This window comes from Sphaeramia orbicularis, chromosome 22 (genome assembly GCF_902148855.1).
Source record: "Sphaeramia orbicularis chromosome 22, fSphaOr1.1, whole genome shotgun sequence".
Taxonomy (NCBI): domain Eukaryota; kingdom Metazoa; phylum Chordata; class Actinopteri; order Kurtiformes; family Apogonidae; genus Sphaeramia; species Sphaeramia orbicularis.
In genome coordinates, this window is record NC_043978.1 from 30,082,799 (window position 1) to 30,110,376 (window position 27,578).

General features: G+C 34.8%; 1 protein-coding gene across 3 annotated transcripts in view; it reads right to left on the reverse strand.

Moving 5' to 3' along the window:
* The window catches only part of stxbp6 (syntaxin binding protein 6 (amisyn)), a 212,827-nt gene that overhangs the window by 39,254 nt on the left and 145,995 nt on the right, over positions 1 to 27,578 (reverse strand). For all 3 annotated transcript variants that reach the window (XM_030127516.1, XM_030127514.1, XM_030127515.1), the window contains 2 exons: positions 7,706 to 7,836; positions 4,910 to 5,075 (listed from right to left, as the gene is read on the reverse strand). In XM_030127516.1, the coding sequence (XP_029983376.1) occupies positions 4,910 to 5,075; positions 7,706 to 7,836 (297 nt within the window). The remainder of the gene's footprint in view (positions 1 to 4,909; positions 5,076 to 7,705; positions 7,837 to 27,578) is intronic.

Sequence of the window (27,578 nt, forward strand, 5' to 3'; positions counted from 1 at the left end):
TGCAGGTTTAGCCAAATACACTATAAAAACGTGCTGGGTAGCATTTCTCTTTTCTTTAGGGTTGATTTTGTTCACAGTGGAACACTTAGAAAATGTTTCAACATCATAAACATTTTGATGTTGAACAAACATTTTATCAAAATTGTTTTCCTCAGTTTTTCTTCAATGTTCTGCTTACAGCAACAAATCAACTGGTTGTCATCTATGAAAGTCATGAACAAATACAATAGTATTATGTAAGTCATATAATTATGTATTCATGTTTTATCTATGTATAGTGGCTAATGTGATCCTGCTTTTTTCTTAACCCATAAAAACCCAGTGCTAATTTTGTGACAGTTCCCAACTTATTTTTTTCTCTGTATTCAACCTTTCTTAAGGATTAATCACCATTTATCATATTATTATCCTATGTATTTTTAATTTTTCACTGTAAATCATGTATTTTCCTATGTTTGATTTCCTGTACTTAATTTAGATGCTCATGAAACCTGAGGGTAAATTCAAAGGTTATTGTGTCAAAAAAGAAAAAACTGAAGAAAAACATAATTTTTCAGTAAAATCTATCATTAACTGAACATAAATCCAGCATCTCCATCCACTGTCATTGATCCAACTCCATGGGTTCTACTGTTGAATCAATGTTGTAGAAGATGATGGTGTTTCCACATTCACTACGGAGCCTCTGAACATCCAAATGGGTCATATCTGATGACTATGAAAAGATGACAAACTGTATTTTACACCAATTATTTGCTTGTATTGATAGGATTAATGAATCAACAGGTATTAAACAGTTTATATCAGTAGATGCTTTTGGTCGACAGTGGATGTTTGGGTCTTTATGGGTTAAAGAGAAAGGAGAACTTATGTGATTCCAGCTTTTTCTATGACAGTCAAACATCTGAGGATGTTATCTTTGGCTTGGGGAAATAGGTTTTCACCAATTTCTGACATTTTATAGACAAAGTAATTCACACATAAAGACCCAAACATCCACTGTCGACCAAAACCATCTACTGATGTACACTGTTTAATACCTGTTCATCCATTAATCCTATCAATACATGTAAATAATTGGTGTAAAATACAGTTTTTCATCTTTTCATGGTCATCAGATATGACTCATTAGGACATTCAGAGGCTCTGTAGTTACTGTGGAAACACTGTCATGTTCTACAACATTGATTCACCCGTAAAACCATGGAGTTTAATTAATGTCAGTGGATGTAGATTCTTGTTTTGATGTTCAGTTATTCATAACTTTGCTAAAAAAAAGTCACTTTCTGTTTTTTTTTACATAATAATCCACAAGTTTAATCTAATATTTTATGAACATCTACATGATTTGTGAATTAAATGTAGGAAAATACCAGATTTTCACTGGGAAACATAAAATAAAGAGGATAATATTACAATAAATGGTGATAAATCACTTAAAGGTTAAATACAGAGAAAAATTTTATTTAGGAAGTACAAAAGTAGCCCTGGGTCTTTATGGGTTAATTGAGAAATTGAGAAAACTGATTGATTAACAATGAAAACAGTTGCAGTAGTAGTTGAGCTACTTGGTCGGTGTTTGTCATGTTGTAATCATGAAGAAAAGTGTCAAACCACACATAAGCATCGGTTTGTTTGTTTTTTCATTCAGTATCAAAAATCAATCTCTAAAGTTGAAAGTAAGAATTTCTTGATGCTCATTATGCTAATTACTGGCTGATATGAACACTTTTGACAACACTACCCAATCTGTTTACAAATCTTGTCTTGTGTCACTGCATAACATGTGAGGCTTTTCCAAAGAGCATATTAGACCCTCTCACCAGCCTGTGGTTTAATAACAGCCAGGATAACTGTAATGTTTTCACCAGTTGCTCTGTGTGGGGCAGATGGACACCCTGCAGGGCACAGGGTTAGGGATTTGTTTCCATAAATAATTCCATGAATAATACAACAGGTTGAATGGTGCTTAAAGATGAAGCTTGGGGGTAAACAGATCAATATCTGATTAAGCTGCACGGGATGTTGTATTTTCTACTGGCGTTTTCACTTGAGGAGGTAAGCATCAACCTGCATCAGAGCCGTCCACCTCCTGGGTAACAAACGCACCATGTACAGCCAGGAAATGGCCCATTATGAGGTTTAGCATTAACATTTGAACATTTGGGACTTGACTGAGCTAATGACATGTTCGATTACCTCTGTTCACTTATTAATTGGCAGGGACATTAAAGGGGTTTTTGGGATGAGGGTCCGATCAAGCGAAAGGGAGTCCACATGAACAAGTAAATTTGCACGCATCATTTAGAATTGTTGATATTTATGGGTTTTTTTGGGGATCTGTCCTTTTCTACTGTAGCACTCTGAGATTCACTGAAGGAAAAGTGCCTTATAAATGAAATGTATTATTATTATTATTATTATTATTATTATTATTATTATTATTATTATTATTATTATCCATTATTTTATCTATTATTATTATTATTATTATTATTATTATTATTATTATTATTATTATTGTTTATTAAGTTTATGTGATAGGGACAATGCAAATTACATAGTATAACTTCTAACTGTTACAAACAAGCTGTAGTAACTGATGATTGAAAAAGAAAGACTGATGAAAAAGAAAGAGAGAGAAAAAAAGTATTAATATCTATCATTATTATTACTAATATCTATAATTAATATCTATTATTATTATTATTATTATTATCATTTATCAAGTGGGCTCATTTTTTAGCTGAAGATCTCTATTTTATGGAATTGTTATCCTATTTAAAATACCACTTACACGGTACAGAAGTTCTGAACCTTCTGCTAGGCAGCATTAAATTAACAAAAAGATATACAAAAGACTGTCTATTACTTTGACAAATTAAAATTCTGAATGATGAAGTTTGTGAATTCATCCACTGGTCACATTTAAAAAGACTATCTGTGAACTGTTACTGAGAAATGACTATATTTAATTTAATTTAGTTAATGTAATTTACCTATATCAGTACAGACCACCACAAGTTGTAAATAACACTGTGTTAGTATTAAACACATTCTATAAAGCATTGTGATTATATCTGGCTTGTTGTTTTAAAAAAAAGGCATTTTGGGTGAAGCATACAATGGTAAAGAGTCATTCATGTGTTACTATGGCAGCATGTCCATGTGTTACCATATTCTCACGTCAATAAAACACAGACTTTATAATATTTTACTCCTAAATTATGTTTTCATCGGGGTTTGTTTGTCTGTTTGTCTGTCTGTTAGCAAGATAACTCAAAAAGTTATGACGGATTTGGATGAAATTTTCAGGAAATGTTGATACTGGCACAAGGAACAAATGATTAAATTTTGGTGGTGATGGGGGGGGCTGGTCTGCCTTGGCGGAGGTCTGCGATCTCCAAGTGCTTTTCTAGTTGAACATAAGATCTAAAAGGTTTTGTCCTACTTGATATCAATTTCTGTTGAGAAGTGCATGTTTTGAACGTTTGCGTAAAGCTTAAAAAATTGATGTCCGATTCAAATCCACGTGTTACTGAGCAGTAATTTGACATTTTTCACCTTAAAATTTGAACTCCCCAAATTGTGTTCTACATAATGTTAAAGTGCTTATAAATACCTACTCAAATATGTATAATGCATACATGTAAGTTACTCTGCTTACATGACAGAGACTGTTGAACATGAAATGTGTCCATGTGTTACCGCTTGATCGGACCCATGAGTTAGCTTTCTCTGGGCTGTTCTTCCACAATTTAATTCACTTAAATCAGTATCAAGGAATAATTAAGGGATTGTCATACTGTGATGTTTAAGTGTTATTTTAGAGCACAGGTGTCAAACATGCAGCCCGGGGGCCAAAACCGGCCCGCCAAAGGGTCCAATCTGGCCCCTGGGATGAATTTGTGAAATTCAGAAATTATACTGAAGATATTAACGATCAAGGATGTTCAAATCATTTTAGGTCAATTCAATCTCAAGTGGGTCAGATCAGTAAAATACTATCATAATAACCTATAAATAATGAAAACTAAATTTTTTTCTCTTTGTTGTTATGTATAAAAAAGTGAAATTATACAAAAATGTTTACATTTACAGACTAGCCTTTTACAAAAAATGTGAATAACCTGAAATTTCTTAAGAGAAATATGTGGAACTGTAACAATATTCTGCCTCTTACTAAATGTTTTGTGTATTTGTAAATCCACTGTGATCTGTAAGTTGTGATGCATATGTATAGATGATAAACTGCGGCGTAATATTAAGATTGCACTTATTTTTCGTGAGAATTTTCAGGTTTGTATTTGTTCATGTTATGTTCAAGTACGGTTCATAGATGGAAACATTTTCATTACGGAATGTGACTTTTTTTCACTCAAAACATAGAAAAAAACTTTGGAGTTGACATTATTTATAAGTTCTTATCCTATTATTTATATTATTTTACTGGTCCTGCCCACTTTATATCATATTAGGCTGAATGTGGAACTGAACTAAAATGAGTTTGACATGAGGAAGCAAACCAAGTGAAAATAACAGGTTTACAGCTGACGCACACAGTAAAATACGTTAACATCATATATATCAGAGAGGATTAATTAAAGATATTAAAGTGCTGTAAAAGCAGCTATCTGACTCTGATGCTTTGAGTCACAGTCGATGCATTTGGTGAGACATCCTTATTGACCTCACTTCACCAGAGAGATTAACAGATGCTGTGTACAAAGAACAACATGAATTTTCATACACACCAGGTGCCGGATGTCATCATGAATAATCAAATCCAGGCTGGTTTACAGCACAATATGACAGCAGTAAGTCTGTTAGTGCAGGGTTACTGCATCCAGCCCAGGAGGACAGAGTTTAGAAAGGAGAGCCAAGGCACAGCAGTGTCAAAGCGTCTTACCCCCCAGCAGTTTGGACTGACAGTTGACAAACTCCGGTTTCCGGGCTGAGCTATAGCGCTGGCAGGTGTGGTGAAGAATCTGGACAAAGGTGCCCTTTTCTCCCGCTGAACTGGCCACCCATTGGTCAAAAGCATTATCGAACATCAGGTCAAACTCTGGACAGTCCTAGAAAGAATAACAGAACACAAGTGAGCATAGAGGCAAAAAAAAAAAAAAAAAAAACACAAAAAAAAAGGACTGACCTCAACAATATTTTTTATTTAAACTGTTTTTATTGAAATTAGAACAATGACAATATAAAAAAAGTCATATATAGTATCTAATATACACTATAAACAAAAAGTTAAGGATATCTTTAATTTTGGGGCCATTTTTTTCAGTTGGGATTCTTGCACAGTGCTTTTTACTTTTTTGTGTGTGAATTGAAACATATTTTTTTAAATGACAGACATAGTTTTATTTACAAATGGCAAAAATGACCAAAAAAATGACAAAAAAAGAGAAATATCCTTAACTTTTTGTTTGTAGTGTATGTGATGTGAGAACAAGAACACTACATCTGCACTCACATTTACACACACACACACACACACACACACACACACACACACACACACAGACAGACAGACAGACAGACAGACAGACAGACAGACAGACAGACAGACAGACTAGATAGATAGATAGATAGATAGATAGATAGATAGATAGATAGATAGATAGATAGATAGATAGATAGATAGATAGATAGATAGATAGATAGATAGATAGATAGATAGATAGATAGATAGATAAAAAGGGTGGGGGGGGTCTGCCTACTTACTTAATATTAAAGTAATCTATAAAGGGCTGCCAAATTTAATAAAATAACTTTACATTATCTTTTTGTGAAAATTGGATTTTCTCCAAATGTAAGTGTTGCATAATTTCTTTCAGCAGAGCCTGAGGAGTCTGAGGATTTTTGTTCTTCCAGTTTAACAGAATAAGGCGTCTGGACAGTAGTGTCACAAACCTCTAAACAACTCTGTTTAGTCCTAAGGTCCATTCCTGCTGGTTCCACACCTAACATTACTGTTATTGGGTCTGGAGGGATCTGTCTATTAAAAATCTTAGACAAAGTCTCAAAAACAAAATATGGGAGCTTGTTTTACACTAGGTGAATATGTTACCTGGAACTGTGAATACATTTTAGTTGTTTATACTGTGATTGACCTGTTTATTTATTTATTTATTTTCTTTCCTTGACTGTCTTGTTATGTGTGTTTTGTTTGTAATGTTTTTGTTTTTTTTTCTGAGTTCTGTTTATCATGTCCGGTGTCAATTTTTGTAGTATGAACACATCACTTTAAATTATAAGTGTTGTATTTGTTAAATGTTGAAAAGCTCTATAAATAGTAATAAAAAAAATTAAAAAATAAATAAATAAAAAAAAGGACTGACCTCAACAAATTTTATAAAACATGGGAGCCTGTTTTCCACTATGTGAATATGCTACCTAGAACTGTACATACATTTTAGTTGTTTATATTATGACTGACCTGTTTATTTATTTATTTTCTTTTCTTCAATGTACCAGAATGCACTGTCTTGTTGTGCGTGTTTTGTTTGTATTGCCTTTATTTATTTATTTATTCATTCGTTCATTCATTCATTCACTCATTCTATGGGTTCTGTTTATCATGACTGGTGTCAATTTTTGTATTATGAACACATCACTTGAAATTATATGTGTTATATTTGTTAACCGCTGAGAAGTTCTATAAATGTTGAAAAGCTCTATAAATAAAGTTTAAAACAAAAAAAAAAGACTGACCTCAACAAATTAAACAAAACATGGGAGCCTGTTTTACACTATGTGAAACTGTACCTGGAACAGTAAATACATTTAAATTTATTTAGTTTATATTGTGATTAACCTGTTAGTTTAATTATTTATTTTCTTTCTTTAACCCTTGTGTGGTGTTCATATTTTTGCTATTTCAGTCAGTATTCGTGGGTCTGGTGGACCTGTTGAATTTGTGGGTTTTTAATTCAACATAATCAAACAATTTTATCTTAAAATATTCAGCAAATGTTTACATCATCCCAATTACAAGTAATATAAAAAGCATATATGTTTAATATTTGCCTTTTGCCTTTGATAGATCACATTTATGAATTAAAGTGCTACTCGTTTTTATTTATTTATATATTTTTTAATAAAATGTAATATAATCAAGATATGAGAGGAAAAAAATTCATTTAAAAAATATTACTTATAATTCTTAAAAAAAAAACACAAAAAAAACGGGTCCGACAGACCCAAACACTACACAAGGGTTACATGTACCAGAATGCACTGTCTTGACTGTCTTGTTATGCATATTTTGTTTGTACTGCCTTTTTTTTTTCCTATGGGTTCTGTTTGTTTATCATGTCTGGTGTCAATTTTTGTATTATGACTTCAAATTATGAGTGTTATATTTGTTAAATGTTGAGAAGTTCTATAAATAATGAAAAACTCCATAAATAAAGTTTAAAAAAAAAAAAAAAAAGACTGACCTTTCATGCATATGTGCATTGTTGGCATTGTCTTCATTATTTTATGTTTTGTCAGTGTACTTGCATTGATAACTGTCTTAAGTTATGGAAATGTATATCTTCTATTTTTTTTTATTTTAAAAAAGAAAAAGTTAATAAAGTTCAAGTCATAAAAAAAAAGGACTGACCTTTGAGGAACACTGTTAATATTCATGGTAATAATGTTACAAATGTGGCAGAATGTGATGAATAAATGCAGAGAAGCAGAAATAACGTACTTTGTTGGGATCGATGCCATTGACCTGTCGTAGCTGGTCGATCGTCCACTGTGACCTTTTAACGAAGGCTGAGGAACCTTGGAACTGCTTCACCTTGGTGATGGATAAGTGAGCCGGTTTCTTATTTGTCACTGTTGAAATAAAAAAAATAAATAAAAAAAACATCACTTAGGATTCATGTACCAATTGTAAACAATACACACTGAGAGCCAGGAAATGCATCATTTAGGACAAAGGGCTGCTGGTGTGCAGTCATTTGTAACTCATACTGCTTCGATTACTGTATATTAAGAGAGTTTAAATCAGGTCAAACAGACAGGGGCCTGATTTACTGATTCCAGTGTTGAATAATAATGCACAAAGCGGTACGCCACTTTTCAGGGAAACCTTGGGATCGATAAAACAAATCTGACAGGAAAATCTGCGCACCTGTATACAAAGTGACCTGTGCTGAACTTTAGGAAGTTTGGAGACAGGAAACTGGCATTGCAGATGGTGAGGTGGTGAACTGTGGCCAGAGTTCTGCATCTGTGGATGTTCTAGGACCTCCACCCACAGATATGACTCTAGGTGTGAATGTGAGAGTCGATTTGGTGGCATGTCTCAGCTGTAAAATGAAGTTCAGACCTGTACCTTCACCTACATGTCAGGGTGGTGACGTCTATGCGCATATTTATTTGACAAAAAGTGACTGAAATAAAACCACTGATAAGCAAAGAATGAAGAAACATACTTAAAATGAACTTATAACAACATGGAAACAGGTTATAAAGACCCTAGTGAGGATAAAGCAGGTTCAGAAAATGAATGAATGAATGAATGAATGAATAATGAGTTACTATTAGTGATAGCGAATGAATAATGGGTCAATAATGTAAAGCGCTTTGGGTGTGTAGAAAAGCACTATATAAATCCAATCCATTATTATTATTATTATTATTATTATTATTATTATTATTATTATTATTATCATATTTTTATTTACTGCTTGCCACTTGTTTCTACTAGTAATTCTATTCTGTGATTATTAAACTATATATACAGTTGCGGAAAAAATTATTAGACCATTAAACGTCATTAAAAACAATGGTTATGCAATCAAGTACTAACTCCTGTGTGTATCATGTGACTAAAACAGACAGAAAAGAAAACATGGAATGCCTAAAAGCGCTGTTTTTGTCAGTACAATGCCACAGATATTGATGTAAGAACTGAAGTGATTTTGGTTATTATCAAGAAAACATGGAAAATGTCTGGATATCAGCTCTGAAACTAAACTCTTATGAGCTATTTTAGTTGTTATCATTATATTTGTCCAAACAAATGTACCTGTAGTTGTACCAGGCATTAAAATGAACAAGAAGAAAACAAGGGGTGGTCTAATAATTATATATTGTGCATACTATAATATTATAACATAATAAGATACTTATTATTATTATTACTACCTTGTCACTTGTTTCTACTGGTACTTTCCAATGTGCAATTGCAATTTTTCACTACCGTTTTTTATAGTTATTGCACTGCTTTTGTTTTTTTCTTGTGGTGTTTCTTGTGTGTAAATTCGATGTTTGTGCTGCTTTTGGAACCTCAATATCCTGAGGGCTCGGCCCAAAGGATGTGTAGGGATCATACTGTAAACATGTGGGGGATCCACATAGTGCACTTTAGGGACAAGCTTTAGCACCGGCTGCACTGGGGTGTGATGACAACTGTCAGGTGGTCCAGTGACATCTTGTTGTCTTTTTATGGCAATAACAATAAACTGAAACTGAACTGGAGGATCAATAAAGTTCTACCTAATCAAATCTAATGTAATCTGATCTATCTAATGTAATCTGATCTATTTTATGTAATCTAATCTGATCTATCTAATGTAATCTAATGTAATCTGATCTATTTTATGTAATCTAATCTGATCTATCTAATGTAATCTAATCTAATCTGATCTATCTAATCTAATCTGATCTATCTAATGTAATCTAATCTAATCTGATCTATCTAATGTAATCTAATCTGATCTATCTAATGTAATCTAATCTGATCTATCTAATCTAATCTGATCTATCTAATGTAATCTAATCTGATCTATCTAATGTAATCTAATCTGATCTATCTAATCTAATCTGATCTATCTAATGTAATCTAATCTGATCTATCTAATGTAATCTAATGTAATCTGATCTATTTTATGTAATCTAATCTGATCTATGTAATGTAATCTTATCTGATCTATCTAATGTAATCTAATGTAATCGGATCTATCTAATGTAATCTAATCTGATCTATCTAATGTAATCTAATGTAATCTGATCTATTTTATGTAATCTAATCTGATCTATCTAATGTAATCTAATCTGATCCATCTAATGTAATCTAATGTAATCTGATCTATTTTATGTAATCTAATCTGATCTATCTAATGTAATGTAATGTAATCTAATCTGATTTATCTAATGTAATCTAATCTGATCTATCTAATGTAATCTAATATATCTTGATCTAACCTAACCTTATCTAATCTAATCTGGTCTAATCTATCTAATGTAATGTAATCTAATCTAATCTGATCTATCTAATCTGATCTAATGTAATCTAATCTGATCCATCTAATCTAATCTAATCTATCTAATGTAATGTAATCTAATCTGATCTATCTAATGTAATCTAATATAACTTGATCTAACCTTATCTAATATAATCTTGTCTAATCTATCTAATGTAATCTAATATGATCTATCTAATGTAATGTAATCTAATCTATCTAATGTAATCTAATATAACAATCTAACCTAACCTAATATAATATTGTCTAATCTATCTAATGAAATCTAATATAATCTGATCTATCTAATCTAATCTATTTTTATCTTATCTAATCTATCTAATGTAATCTAACATAACTTGATCTAACCTAACCTAATATAACATAATATAATCTTGTCTAATCTGTCTAATGTAATGTAATGCAATCTGATCTGATCTAATCTAATCTAATCTAATCTCTACACCTGATTTACAATAGATTTCCCATCTGCAGATAACAGTAGAACACTGTTTTGAAGCATGCAAAGTATTTCTTCTACATAGAAAACAGTGTAGAGGGTGTGATATGCAACCAAGATAGTTTTTTTTTTATTTTTTTATCTCAGACATGGATTTAAAAAAAAAAAAAAAACACAACACAAACTAAACACTAGCACATGATGTAAGAATCTTCCATGTGTAAGTCACTTCGATGCCATGTTACTGATGGATCCGCTATATAATAAACCTTTATATCAGCGGGGATATTTGTCCTCATGCAGCATTAATATTCCCAAGGAGCTGTCAGCTGTAAAATATACAAGCCAACTAAAATTTCACATCAAATTCTACTGCATATTTCATCACCGCTCTTTCACCATCCCATTTCCCCACAGTAAAGAGCAGAAGGCCGGTGTGGTGCAGAATTTTGACACCGGGTAGAATCTGAACCTTTTTCACATTAAGTGTTTCACCCTGTCAACAAAACATCTCCTGACGAGCGGGTTTATCCGTGCAATCAAACAATCTTTACACTCCATGTCCTCGGGAGCTCTACTGATACGGCAGGTCAAGTTCAGGGTAACAAAACCAAAGTCATGGTCACCTATCAAACTTCTGAATTACTTCTCAGCCTGAGGAATGAGAAGCAGTCAGTGTGATAGCTGTAAACACATAAACACAGCAGTGACACAGGCTGGCTCATCTCTATGCATGTACATTCATGAGGTGCTTTGTATTGACCTTTGGTTTAATGTGGGTGTGGAGAGGAAAGAACATGAGGCTGATCTACATGTGCACACTTCCATATGGATTATGGGTTATAAAGGGAACATTGCCTCCAGGTGTGCATACAAATGTTTGTTTGTTTTTTTCCCAAATGCCTTTTTCAGCTTTTTTTCTGCTGATTTTTTCTTTAAATGAGTGATATTTTGCTTTTTTAAATGGAATTATGCATTTTCAAACATTTCCCTGTGGTCTACATAAACTGTAAATGCTATGCTTGGGTCTGAATTCTTCATTAATTCAACTCCACAGGTCCATCTTCAACACTATTTCTGAATAATGACACCAGAAAGGTCATTCTTGAGCGCTGGCCCTTTAAATGCAAATGAGCTACTTCGTGCCCCACCCCCTCCAGGTCATTAGCTGTACTGCTCTGTCCCATTCAACCAACAACTGAACATTTTAGGTAATCGGCTCAAAGTTTGGACATATTTTCAGTTTTTACTACAACTGCTGCTGCTGACAAACAATTATGTCGCACTCGGAGAAATGTTCGTCAGAAGTCTTGACCTTATATGTGCAAATGTCATGATGTAACTAGTTATAAAACATAAATTAAGAAGGAATTGAAATGGGTTGCAGAAATCCACTCTATTTTTGACAAAATGAATCTAAGGATAGCTTTGCAGCACCTGGAGGGTTCAAATTCAACCTTTATGAACTATTAGGGTCCAAATACACAAATAAATGAACCAAAGACTAATAAAAGTGGGTTTGGCAAAATATATACAACCAACTAGGGCTGAACAATATGGACAAAATTTCACATCTTGATATTCATGCCAGATATCTCGATATCAATATGATACGATATGACTACGGGTTCGGTGAAAACCAAGCATTTTTCAGAAAAATACAAACATCATAATACAAAAGAATGTGGAAAGTGCAGTTTTATTTATAAGAACTCACTGCCAGTCATCAACATTAACATAAAGTACAAATAAATTTAATTTGTTGTGACTTCCAGAGCTGTACATGCAGGGCGAGCGCAGAGGAAATCTATATCGTTGCTTTTTCGATATTAACATCTTGAATGTTCATATCTCGATATCGATACGATAACGATATATCTTTCAGCCCTACAACCAACGGGTGAACATTTTAGGTAACTGCAGGGGCGGAGTGGGCCTCTTTTTCAGGGTGGGGGTGGGGTGCAGCACCAAGGGCACTGGTAGGTTAATCCATCAGGTTTACGCTAAACTCGTCATGTTTCTTTAACTTGGCCTCTTCCTGCCCTCCATCACCACTGACTGATTCATGCTTCTGCTCCAGAAAAGACGACTCATGGGCCAAACCAGCTAAAACATTTGGGAGGGAAGAATTCCCTCAGATGGTAGAACCCATTGAATCTACTGCGATGTAGGGGCTGTGCTGTCAGATGAATGGAGAATGAATGCAAGAAGAAGACAAGAAAAGCGACAGATAAGAGTCAAAAATATTTTTCCTAAAGTCCAGATTGACATGAGCTAGCCCATTGGGAATCCTCCCAAACCTCCCAATTAGCCACTCCGCCATTAGGTGATCAGCTCAAAGTTTGGACATATTTTCAGTATGGACTACAACTGCTGCTGCTGACAAACAATTATGTCGTTCTCGGAGAAATGTGCGTTGGAAGTCTTGACCTTATATGTGCAAATGTCGTGACATAACTACAAAAGCACTCAGAGGGCACAGACCTCCGCCAAGACAGATCTGCCCCCCCCCCCCCCCCCCCACCCGATCACACCAAAATTTAATCATTTGCTCCTTGTGCCAGTATCAACATTTCCTAAAAATTTCATGAAAATCTGTCCATTACTTTTTGAGTTATCTTGCGAACAAACACACAAACACACAAAGCAAAGTGATCCCAATACCTCCTGGCAGAGGTAACTAGTTATAAAACATAGGAATTAATAAGAAATTGAAAGGGGTTGTAGAAATCCACTCAATTTTTGCCAGAATGAATATAAACATAGCTTTGCAGCACCTGGAGGGCTGCACGATATTGTACATTGAGATTTTTTTTTAACCCTGTGATATACATTCATTCATTTTCTGAACCTGCTTTAGCCTCACTAGGGTCACGGGGGTCACGTGGAGCCTATCCCAGCTACTTATGGACGAAGGCAGGGTACACCCTGGACATGTTGCCAGTTCATCGCAGGGCTGTGATATAAACAGTATTGCGATATGAAAAAAATACTCAGGAGGACATAATAGCTATGTGGCGTCAACGTAAATGGTCAAACAAATTAGTTGTGTTTCCTCTCGTTGTGGCAACAATTGCAAGGCACTGTCAACACAGAACATGTTTCAATATCATCCTTCTTGTAGCTGAAATAATTCCAGGTAACTGACGTTGCTTTTCTTTTTGGCCCCAAGTCTTCGTTTTCGGTGATTTTCTTGTTCATTGCTCATTTTTCAGTGTTGTTACCAGCGACTCACTCCATGTGAAGGGGCGTGGTCTGCTTCGGCAAATTGATTAAGAACGATTGTGATTGGTGGATCGCTGTGTGCAGTGTGTGTCAGGTACCCAGGCTGAAATTAGATGAGAACACGTAGAGTTCATTTGCCTCCTACATTTAAGGACCTGCGATGCGACTGCTGCGCATACGTACATTGCGATGACGATGCTCAAACGATATATTGTACAGCTCTATTCAAATTCAAACTTTTTAAACTATTAGGGTCCCCAAATACACAAATAAGATTCAGATTCAGAAAACTTTATTTATCCCACACGGGCAATTCATTTGCAGCTTACCACAGACATCAGCCCACATCCAAAGTGCAATGTGACAAATATAAATAAATCAGTGCACAAATACAGGACTATTGAAAGCAACTATAAATAAATGCTCGATTCCAACACCAGTCGACGGGGGGTGGGACCTTTCTGTGTGGAGTTTGCATGTTCTCCCCGTGTCTGCGTGGGTTCTTTCCGGGTACTCCGGCTTCCTCCCACCATCCAAAGACATGCACTGATAGGTTAATTGGTTAATCTAAATGGCCCATAGGTGTGAATGTGAGAGTGATTGTTTGTCTCTATATGTTCAGCCCTGTGATGAACTGGCGACTTGTCCAGGGTGTACCCCGCTTTCGCCCCTATGTAGCTGGGATAGGCTCCAAGCAACCCCCATGACCCTAGTGAGGATAAAGCGGGTTCAGAAAATGAATGAATGAATATAAATACAGGGTGGGGAAGCACAATTTACAATGAACATTTAGTTATTTTTTCTCAGCAGGCACTACGTCAATTGTTTTGAAACCAAACATATATTGATGTCATAATCATACCTAACACTATTATCCATACCTTTTCAGAAACTTTTGCCCATATGAGTAATCAGGAAAGCAAACGTCAAAGAGTGTGTGATTTGCTGAATGCACTCGTCACACCAAAGGAGATTTGAAAAGTAGTTGGAGTGTCCATAAAGACTGTTTATAATGTAAAGAAGAGAATGACTATGAGCAAAACTATTACGACAAAGTCTGGAAGATACCATTAAAGAAGAATGGGAGAAGTTGTCACCTGAATATTTGAGGAACACTTGCGCAAGTTTCAGGAAGCGTGTGAAGGCAGTTATTGAGAAAGAAGGAGGACACACAGAATAAAAACATTTTCTATTATGTCAATTTTCTTGTGGCAAATAAATTCTCATGACTTTCAATAAACTAATTGGTCATACACTGTCTTTCAATCCCTGCCTCAAAATATTGTAAATTTTGCTGTAAAATTTTTCTGTAAATGCATTTAAATAATCAACAATAAATAATCAATAAATACCAATGCAGACTAAAAGACCCTAATAGTTCCGCTAATATTTAAAAAAAGAAAAAACACAACAACAACAACAACAACAAATGTAAATAAATGTACCAAAGACTAATAAAAGTGGGTTTAGCAGAACTATGACCTCTTTAAATAAAACCCTAGGTCACCAAAGGAACACTGGAGTCAAGAAAAAGTCACACACTTCCTTTAGTGGGCGGCAAAACAAAAGGATCCATTAACAATGAGCAGTTCATGGAGCCAAAAACAATGATGATGAAACTTCCCTATGAAAAGCTGCAGCCTTTCTTCCAGTCCAGTAAGAATGGATTTAACATCTCTGACTTTTCCTGCTCAGGAATCTTGCATACAGTGCAGTGTACAATGAACCCCTGTTGTGTTCCAGAAAAAAAAAAAAAAAAAAAAAAACTTTCCACACCACTGCTTTGAAGAACATAAACACTTTGCTCTATTGTTCCTGCAAAGAGTAAATTGCTGAGTGTTTTCACACAACACTGGACACAACACATTACTCTTTAAATAGGTGATGTATCTGTTCCACTGTACTGCTGACTAAATATAAACAGGTAACAAATTACAGCACATTCACGTACAGAAGAAGTGCCTCTGAAGAGAAAGATGTAATAACAACGGCAAAATAGTTGCATTACATTAAGTTTCATTAAGATTATTGGTCATAATTGAACCTCATCAACTGTAACACCTGATTGCATAACAAATGGTAAAGAAATCACTCAAATAAAGCGTGTCGGTCTGTTGTTCGGCATATTCTTTGTGTTTCTTGGTATACGACTGCATGGCCTGTTATAAAGCAGATAGTGATGGTTGATTATGATTGGCTGAACCACTTTGGTGGAGACTGAGATTTGGCTTTGGGAAATCCCTTAAATAAGGACCTCTCAGTCGCAAGCGGTACCATGAATTAAAATCTTTTCACTGTGACGGAAAGGAGACTCATCTGCTAGTGCTGATATAACTGTAATACAATTGGTGGAAAATGGAGGAAAAATAGGAATGGGCCAATCTGAGTTTCTTGTCATTTTGAGGCTCACACTTACTATTATTATTACAAATTATGTAAGTAACTACACTTTGGTTATCACACTGTAAAAGAAGACAAATGTGGATGGATTTGTGGTAAATATGGTGTGCTAGTTATTAACACTTTCAGAGTAACATCAGTTTTAATAGAAATTTTTGGAGTATTTCTAAAAGCCTGGCTCCACTCTGAGAACACACAACAAACAACCATTCTAACTTTAGAAAGTCTAAAAATCGAACTATTAAACTGTGATTTTGCAAATATTACACAATGAAATACTGATTGAGACCAGTAAAGTACAAAGTTTCTTACCCCTTTAAAGTTTCAACCATATTCTTGTGTTAAAACATGACAAAGGAAAGGTAGGTTTGATCATTTTTTTTATATCTTCACACTCTAATTTTTGGGCATTTTAGTTCACATAACAACAAACGTAACAAACCCAACCCCTCGCATGCATTGTGAATGGAAAATACCTGATTTTGACTGAAAAAAATGCAAAATACTGAAGATAATACTATAATAAATGATGATTAATCACTTGAAAAAAGTTAAAAATTCATTTGGGAACTGACACAAAAGTAGTACTGGGTCTTTATGGGTTAATGTAAATGTACCCCGCATCGAATTTGCTGGATTTGCACTTTTTTCAGCTCTTTTGACAGCTATGTTCAGGGGCTTGATGTAAAACAGAACATGAACTTGCCAACATCACCGATGACAAAGTTTAGCTATAGTCTTGTTCGGCATTTTTAGCGGCAAATGTAAAATGTAAAAAAAAAACATTAAAAAGTGTAGCTCTGAGAATACTTTCCAGATGTACTGTATGATTACCTTAACAGGAAATAAAATGCATCAACTTCTTGTGACATGGGGTGACTTTAAGCAGAATTTTCACACTTTTCTAGGAAGATGTAGTATTTAATGAGATAATAACACAACAAACCCCGCCCCCTGCACGTATTGTAGCTTATTTGTTATTGATCCAGCTGATGTCATCATGTCTATGCATGTGCTGATGTCAGCATATGAATTGCCTCTATATATGTGCCAAGTCTGAAGTAAATTGAAATAGAACGGATGTTTTACAGCTTTTGAAATTTCACCCATTATAAGAGAAAATGGGTACAAAATAAATAAATAATTTCCTGAAAAAAAAAAGATAACTTTGACCTATTTTTCCCAAAATGTAATCACATCTATTCTGGGTCACTGGCAGTCTATAAACCCAATTTAGTATGAATTCAACCAATAGTTTTACTGCTAGAGTGTTAACAAACAAACAAACCAAAAACAATGCCCCTTGTCCCCCTTTCAAGGGGGTGAGGTAAAAAAATCACATACTCTAATCTCACAAGTTATGACTGAATTACATTCACAGCTAATATATTACAAGACGCAAACAAGTTGCATATTGAATTTTCATTGAGCAAGAAAAGTCTCCAGTTGAATGATCTCAATTTTGCTAATAATTTTTCATACCTTTCAGTAAAAAAAAAATCTATGTATTTATCTTAATAAAATTAATTTGTTATATTTCCGAGATCTAATGGAGAATTAAGAAGAATAAAAATAATTGTGACATATATTATTATGTGTCTGTTTATGCACTACCATACTATACTATACTATTCTATACTATACATACCATACCGTACTATACTATACATACCATACTATACTATACTATGCATACCATACTATACTACACTATACATAACATACTATACTATACATACTATACTACACTATACATACCATACTATACTATACATACTATACTATACTATACATACCATACTATACTATACTATACATACTATACCATACCACACTATACTATACTATACTATACATACCATACTATACTATACATACTATACTATACTATACATACCATACCGTACTATACTATACCATACCACATTATACTATACTATACTATACTATACTATACATACCATACCATACTACACTACACTATACTATACTATACATACCATACTATACTACACTATACATACCATACCACACTATACTATACTATACTATACATACCATACTATACGAGGGCCGTTCAATAAGTTCATGGCCTCACCCAGAACAGAACAACACAGACTAATAATTTATATTTTATTTTTCAACATAATCTCCATTTACAGCAATGCACTTGGTCCATCGATGTTCAAGCATCACTATCCCATCACGAAAGAATGTAACATCCTGTATTATAACAACCAGTATTTCTGGGTGAGGCCATGAACTTGTTGAACAGCCCTCGTACTACACTATACATACCATACTAAACTATACATACTATACCATACCATACTACGTATACTATACATACCATACTATATATACCATACTACACAATACTATACTATACTATACTATACCAACTTTCTTTATAAAGCACTTTAAGAACTTTACAGCTGGTCAAAGTGCCGTACATGAATCATAAAACAAGGATATAAATAAGTAAATAAAAACAGTGATAACAGAGGGTGCAAAGCGGGCTAAGAACAACAAAATACAACCGTCATAAAAACAAAGACAAATGAAAATCTGATAAAAATATCATAAGAGATATATAAAAAAAAATCTAATAAGGCAGAAACCCCACTCCGGCATCAGTATCCCTTTGTCCTCAACTTGCCCTTCTCATACTGTCTTAGCGTAGATGTTCTTCCCGTTGTGAGTGTTTTCCTCGGCACAGATCAGCAGCACCACCTGTTTACAGATGAGGATCACAGTTCAGTCATGTGTCAGGACGGCTGGCTGCATGTGTGGCTTGATACCGAATCCCTTTTGTCCTTTTTTCGGGGGCAACATGCTCCTGTGTTGCTTTTCTAACCCTGACAGTGAACTTCCGCTCTCCCACATCTGCCATTGTGTCATCTCAGAAAGAGGGAAACGTCTGGGTCCGTTTCTCTGCTGATCCTCTTCACTTTGCTTTTCTCAGAAATCCACCGGTGTCTGCATGCCATGTTGTAATTTGTTGTTTTTGTCCCGCCCTCTTGTCAGTCATCTTAAAAACATAGGTAGGGCTGAATGTTTCATCAGGTGAATCACTCAAAGCGCGCTCCCCTGAAGGGAGGGCTGCCTGGGTATGTTTGGTGTATCCATTTAGACAGCTGCAGTTAATACTTGAGACACTGCTCGAAGGTCTCACACAGGAACACAGTCAGACACACACAATACAACACTGACGGATTAGCCGCCGGTCCTTTCTAATCTTTTCTTTGCAAGCATATTTTTATTGGAACAGACACAACCATGACAAACAGATGATCAGATGTGTCTGGAGCCACACAGTAGGCTAATGGAAGGTCCACAAAACAGAATATTTCATAAAGACAGCGACGGCTAGATGTAATGAATCACTGTGGAAGATAGAAGTCTGGAAACTAAGGTCATTTAATTCAGTGAGAAGAATGTGTCTATGTGAGGTTCGTGGCAGAAGATAGACTATAGCACAGAACCACTATTTTGCACAAATTCAATAAGTGAGAGTAGAAATAGGATTTTTTTTTTTTGCTCTGACTTGATGAAAGGAGAACTGGTAGTTTAGAGATAAAAAACTTATATTAACCCTTTCATGCATGAATTATGTGAACCTTAGTCAATATTTTTTTCCTGAGTGTTTTTATTCCTCTTTAGGCATGAAAAAACAAAACAATGCAAATGAATTGTTTTATGAACCTATTTTTCATGGAGTCACAAAAAGGTCCTCTCAGCTGGACACCATGCATTTCATTTTTAAAGCAAAGAAACATATATTTAAAACTCATCATCAGAAAGCGATATACTGTGTGAAAACTATGACATATAGACATTTTTAATGCCACATAAATGCCAAACAAATTTAATTGCTAAATCGCTAATGTTTTCTCACATTTGATCATACTCTAATATTAGTTATTACTCATTTCATGGAGATAAAATCCCCCTGAGACCCAGGAATTTGACAGTTTTAGCTTTTTTACATTAAAACATTGTCTTGATTGGAAACTGCATAATGCAACAGTTTTTTCAGACACATTTTTAAAATAATTTTTATTTATTGATTGTTTTTTTTAATGGAATGTCCTTTGTAATACACTGCATTTTTTTTTAAAGTAAAACTGTCAAACTTTTGTCCCCTACAGAGGACAAAATGCATTGCTGGGTCCCAGGAGGATATGCAAAAAAAAAAAAACAACAAAAACAAATAAAACCTTTTCTTTCAGAAAACTGTTAATTACAGTCTAATAACAAGTAGCAACTGATTTACACTAAAACATGTTAGTGCAGATCAGGTTTATCATGAGCAGCAAAGTTACAATAATTGTATGAACTGCAGTGTTTGGGAGGACGCGTAAGAGTCCACTGTGTTGGCTGATATGGAACTAAAACAACAAAACCCATGAATATACAAGACAACAGTTGTGGAATATCTGTCCACTGGAGTGACCACTATGCATGAAGGGTTAAGTATAAAAGGTAATTTAACAGAAATCACCTTTCATTCTTGGCATTAGACTTTCTTCTCCCGTATACATTAATGGCTATTTTTACTATCTTGACACAATGACGTGTTATTTACCTTCTAATTTAACTGCAGTTTATCATTTTAATCAGTGAAAAGTTCAACGCCATCTTATTTCAGAAGCTACAAGTATGCATGTGTAATAAATGGCTCAAAGTCCACCTCTAATCTGTGATTTTGTGCGGAAGATTTTCTCAAAATCCATTGAATGGAGAAAGTTTGGAGCCAGTCATAGTTTAGTCTGACACCTGAACAGCTGTGATGTATAAACCTAAAGCCACTAGTGCACAAAGATTACAATACAACAGGAAACTTCTACAACCAAGCAAAGAAAACTTTCAATTTTATTCAATTTTTTTTTTTAGACCAGGGTGGATGAGTAGACACCAGTGTACCCAGATCGCTGTGAAATCCTATTCACATTCATTTTTTATTTTATGTGTTAAAATGTGGGAATTTGAAAAAAAGCCATGAAGTTGCAAAAATATGCGGGAACTGGAAAAACATGCATTTTGATGAAAAAAAACAACAACAAAAAAACGGATTCTTCTCCCACATCCTATTCTAACTAGACTACTATTGAATGAAAAATGTCTAATTACATCCTATGATAAGCAAACAAGTAAGGATACACTACGTCACAGAAAGTGCTGATTCTGTTTTAGTTCTTTATTTTCTAATCATGGCTCAAACATGGCTTTAACATTCCTGAGTCACAAATGTCAAAAATAAAATAATTCCTTCCTGCTTCACAAAAGTGAGGTAGAACAGCCCATCTGTTTCAAGGCTATTAGAGCCTCTGTGTTCATAGATCATCATTATCGCTGCAGCTAAAACCGTTTTCAAATGTTTCGTGCTAGAAAAGTATCTTCGGCATCGATTTTCTCTTATGTTCCAACGTACAGTTGCATGGGGTGGAAAATAGTACGACCTGCTTTCCTGCAGGTCATCAGGTACTGGTTTGATCTGTTTTTTGCAGATATTTTTATCGGCAAATGAGCTGCATTTTTCAGCATCTTGCAGTTTGCAGTTAGTTCCATCCATGACTATGATTCTCTCCCCACATTCAAATCCAGACTCAAAACTCACCTTTTCAGAATAGCCTACCCCGCCATAAGCTCTACTCTCCATTCTACAACTTCATTTCTAGATATAGTAATTATTTCTTTTAATCTGTTTATTTCTTTGTATTTTATGGATTGTTTTATCTTGTTGTACAGTGTCCTTGGGTGTCTTGAAAGGTGCTTATAAATAAAATGTATTATTATTATTATTAGTTTACCTTCTGTGGACGCGTGAGCTGATGATGCTGCATGTCACATATTACATCACTACCCAAATGAAGTTACAATGCACTATTTTTTCAACTTAATACGGAAAAATGCAAGGATTATGAAGTCACGTTTCGCATATTTTGTGCAGAAATGTGTTATTATTGTGGCAAATATGCACCCTTTTTGAAAAAATGCAGACCCCACATAATGTGCGCTATTTGCTTGATGATGCATTGAATTATCTGATCGCATAATCCTGTTTTTCTGGCGAGACTCCCTAGTCTAGTTTTTACAGAGGCCATGTTAACATGCACAGAACTGATGAAACAGACGAAGTGAGACAGAGGAACAGCATAAAACATCTGGTCAATTTTCCAGAACCTCTCCCAAACCCCCAAAAGTTGCGGAAAAAATTATTAGACCATTTAAAGTCCTCAAAAACAATGGTTATGTAATCAAGTACTAACTCCTGTGTGTATCACGTGACTAAAACAGACAGAAAAGAAAACATGGAATGCCTAAAAGCACTGTTTTTGTCAGGACAATGCCATAGATATTGATGTAAGAACTGAAGTGATTTTGGTTATTATCAAGAAAACATGGAAAATGTCTAGATATCAGCTCTGAAATTAAACTCTTATGAGCTATTTTTGTTGTTATCATTATATTTGTCCAAACAAATGTACCTTTAGTTGTACCAGGCATTAAAATGAACAAGAAATTGAAGAAAACAAGGATGTGTATTAGTCCATCGACATCAATACCAAGCATGATGTAAAAAAAATAGTGATACTAAATCATTATGAAGATGAATGTGTTTTAAAGGTGTGGCAGACTTTCGTGACCAATTTTTCATCAAATCTGTAAAACCTCACTCATATCCTAAGTATCATGAATCTATAAGTCTTTCTGTGATTACTCACTTGAATCTCTTGCGCTACAGTGAACAATTTTAGTGCCATCCACCATAAACAAACCATATGTTTACAAACAGAGCCGGGACGCAACTCGGGCATCTTCGGAATTTTGTTGCGCCACTATCTGGCAGCGGCAGTTGCTACAGACACGATGCGGAAATGGCAGGAGCTCCCTTCAGACTATGCATATTCCTCCAGCTGTTTCCGCGTTTCAGCCGTTTCCGCGTCGTGTTTGTTTCATCCATGTAATATCATATGGTTGCGCGAACCTCCCTCTCCCACAATACACGTCGCGACAAAATTCCAAAGATTCCCGAGTTACCTCCCGGCTGTTTGTAAACACATGGTTTGTTTATGGTTCACTTCGAAATTGTTCACCGTAATGCAACAGATTCAGGTGAGTGATCATAGAAAGACTTACAGATTCGTGATACTGAGGATATGACTGAGGTTTGACAGATTTGATGAAAAATTGGTCACGAAAGTCTCCCGCACCTTTAACAAAAACACACACACAAATATTTGACCCATGTCTTTCATAACTGGACTTCACTTTATTAACTCTGTCTGTCGGCTACAGCACAACAATAAACACAATTAAAACAGACAACTAGAATTAGAACCCTGCAGCCATACGCCTCCACCAACCAGCCCAGTGTCACTTCACATTTATGTCTGTCCTCTCATATTTGGGATGGAAACTTTTAAGGAATTTAATGAAAGAACTTCACAGATGAAAATGAAGTATCGCTGTATTGACAAGTAGAATCAAATCAATCCTCTCCAGTAAGAAATAAACTCTCTAAACTTACAAAGGAGTCTAACAAGGACTATTCTCTAAATGATTTCTGAAGTTTTAGGTAAAAATATTTTAACCTTTAGCAATAAAATTCTATTCAAGTTTGAAGAAATGTTGCTTATGTGGGATGTTCTCAGACACGGTGCTCAAAGAAGAAATGCATTATTATTTGTGCAGAGATAAGAGCTCACGCAGCCACCAAGGACAGTCAGGGTGTGAGGACAGATCTCTGCCAAGCATCCAAAAGGAAAACACTTTTATACCAAAACGCTTACTGCATCCATCAGACACATGAAACACAGGATGACCGTTAACGAACAGCAGGGGTGTCAAAGTCATCTTAGTTCAGGGGTCACATTCAGCCCGATATGATCTGAAGTGGGCCGGACTAGTAAAAAACAGAGAAAAAGGTTGAAGTACATTATGAAAGTGTTTACATCTACAAAGTATCCTTAATCTAAATAACATGAAAAACCTGAAATGTCTAAAGAAAACTGCAATTTTAACAATATTATGCCTCAGTTTATCATCTACACATGTGTATTACAACCTACAGATCACAGTGGATCTACAAATACACAAACATTTAGTAGAATATTGTTAAAATTGCACATTTCAGGTTTTTCAAATTTGTTCAGGACATTCATATTTTTTGGTTGTTTCAAAGGATAGTTTTAGTGTAAAAAAAAAAAAAAAAAAAAAGTAAAATGACATCAAATCAATCAATCAAATTTTATTTATATAGCACCAAATCATAACAAAAGTTATCTCAGGACACTTTACATATCGAGTTGGTGAAAACCAGACTCTAAGCCACAGGTGTCAAACATGCGGCCCGGGGGCCAAATCCGGCCCACCAAAAGGTCCAGTCTGGCCCTTGGGATGAATGTGTCAAATGCAAAAATTACACTAAGATATTAACAATCCTTTTGGTTCAGGTTCCACATTCAGACCAGTTCAATCTAAAGTGGGCAGGACCAGTAAAATACTATCATAAAAACATAGAAATAATGACTACTCCAAATTGTTCTCTTTGTAAATGTAAATATTTTCATGTATTTACACTAAAACAAAGTATAATTTCACAAAAAATCTGAATAACATGAACAAATATGAACAACCTGAAATGTCTTAAGAGAAGTAAGTATAATTTTAACAATATTCTGCTTGTTACTAAATATTTTGTGTAGTTGCAGATCCACTGTAACCTGGAAGTTATAATGTACATGTGTAAGCGATAAACTGAGGCAGAATATTGTTAAAATTACACTTATTTTTTCAGTTTGTTCATGTTATTCACATTGTCTGAAAGGATAGTTTGTAGATGTAAACCTTTTCATAATGTAATTTTACTTTTTTCACTCTTAAACATAGAGAAAAATTTGGAGTTGACATTATTTATATATTATTATGTTATTAGTATTTTACTGGTTCGGTCCACTTCAGATCAAATTTAGCAGAATGTGGCCCCTGAACTAAAATGAGTTTGACAACCCTGCTCTAAGCCAATGTACAGAAACCCAACAGAATCCTCCAGGAGCAAACACTAGTGACTGGTGACAGTGGAAGGAAAAACTTCCTTCTAAACAGGCAGAAACCTGGAGCAGACCCAGACTCCTGGAGGATGGACGTCTGCCTTGACCTTGACATGAACATGTTTACATTTACAAAGAAAAAACGTTGGAGCTGTCATTATTTATATATAGTTATGCTAGTATTTTACTGGTCTGATCTACTTTAAATCATATTGGTCTGTATATGGCTACCGAATTAAAATTATTTTAACATCCTTGATTGTTAATATCTTCTGTATAATTTTTGCATTTCACAAATTTATCCCACATGCCAGACTGGACCCTTTGGAGGGCTGGTTTTGTATGTTTGACACCTGTGGCATACAGGATGACATCTTAAGACAAGGATATCATATCTTAAGAAAAAGCAGAAAAAAAGAATATCATATCTTCTTGACATAAAAAGGATAAGATATACAAAGGACACATAATTTTTCTATCATTTGTGAACGGTGACTGTGAGCATCCACAAAAATCAGACAAATACAAAAAAAAAATCCTCTAAATTGTAATTATCAACTCTTAATCCACAGGTGTCAAACATGCGGCCCGGGGGCCAAATCCGGTCCGCCAAAGGGTCCAATCCAGCCCGTGGGATGAATTTGTGAAATGCAAAAATTACACTGAAGATATTAACCATCAGTGGTGTCAAAATCATTTTAATTCAGGTTCCACATACAGACACATACAGTCCAGTTAGATTTCAAGTTTGTCAGACCAGTAAAATATTATCATAATAACCTAGAAATAATGACAACCCCAAATTTTCTCTTTGTTTTTTTTGGTGTAAAGAAGTAAAATTACATGAAAATATTTACATTACCAAACTATACTTTTACAATAATGTGAATAACCTGAACAAATATGAACAAACAGAAATGTCTTAAGAAAAGTAAACGCAATTTTACCAATATTCTGCCTGTTCCTAAAGGTTTTGTGCGATTGTAATGCACATGTGTAAATGATAAACCGATAAAACGAGGCAGAATATTTGGAAAATTGCACTTGTTTTTCTTAAGACAATTGAAGTTGTTCATGTTATTCAGATTTTTAAGGAAACTTTGGAGATGTAAACCTGATCATAATATAATTGTCCTTTTTTCACTACTGGTCTGGCCCACTTGAGATCAAATTGGGCTGAATGTGGAACTGAACTAAAATGAGTTTGACACCCCTGTCTTAACCCGTAAAGACCCAAAAATCCACCGTTGACCAAAACCATCCACTGATCTAAAGTGTTTAATACCTGTTGATACACTAATCCTATCAATACATGTAAATAATTGGTATAAAGTACAGTTTGTCAGCTTTTCATGGTCGTCAGATATGACCAATTTGGACGTTCAGAGGCTCCGTAGTTACCGTGGAAACACCGTCATCTTCTACCACATTGATTCACCAGTAAAACCCATGGAGTTGGATCAATGACAGTGAATGCACACACTTGGTTTATATTTAATTGATGATAAATTTGCTGCAAAATTCCCTTTTTCTTCAGGTTTTTTTTTTTCTGTTTTGATATAATCACCTTTGAATTAACTCTAAATTTTAATGAATATCTAAATAAAACATAGCAAAATACATGATTTACAGTGAAAAATGCAAAATATAGAGGATAATATTATAATAAACGGTGATAAATCACTTCAGAAAGGTTAAATAAAGTAAAAAATTCATCTGAGAACTGCCACTAAAGTAGCACCGGGTCTTTATGGGTTAAGAAAAAAGCCGGATCAGTTTAGCCGCTATACATAGATAAAACATGAATACATAATTACATTACAGCACCCACTTGTGACTGGCTCAGAGGTACATTTTTGCACCTAACTGTAAACCATGCACGGATGAATAACAATGATTATGTATGAGTACAACCCTCCACATGACAAGCACCGGCTGACATATCCCAGCATAATCACAGTCACATCACAGGCTGCTTTCAAAACAATCGCACTGACTCCAAGATTAGAACATCGCTCATAAAATACCGGAGTAACAGGGTCCACATGAGACATACAAACATCCCAGTCGGCTCAGATGTCGTAGCTCCGATTAGCTGTTATTGCTTCCCTTTATTTAGTAACGCGATGACATTACGCCGAGACCTACTGACATAAGTAAAAGAGACCAGACGACTCAAGGCCACGG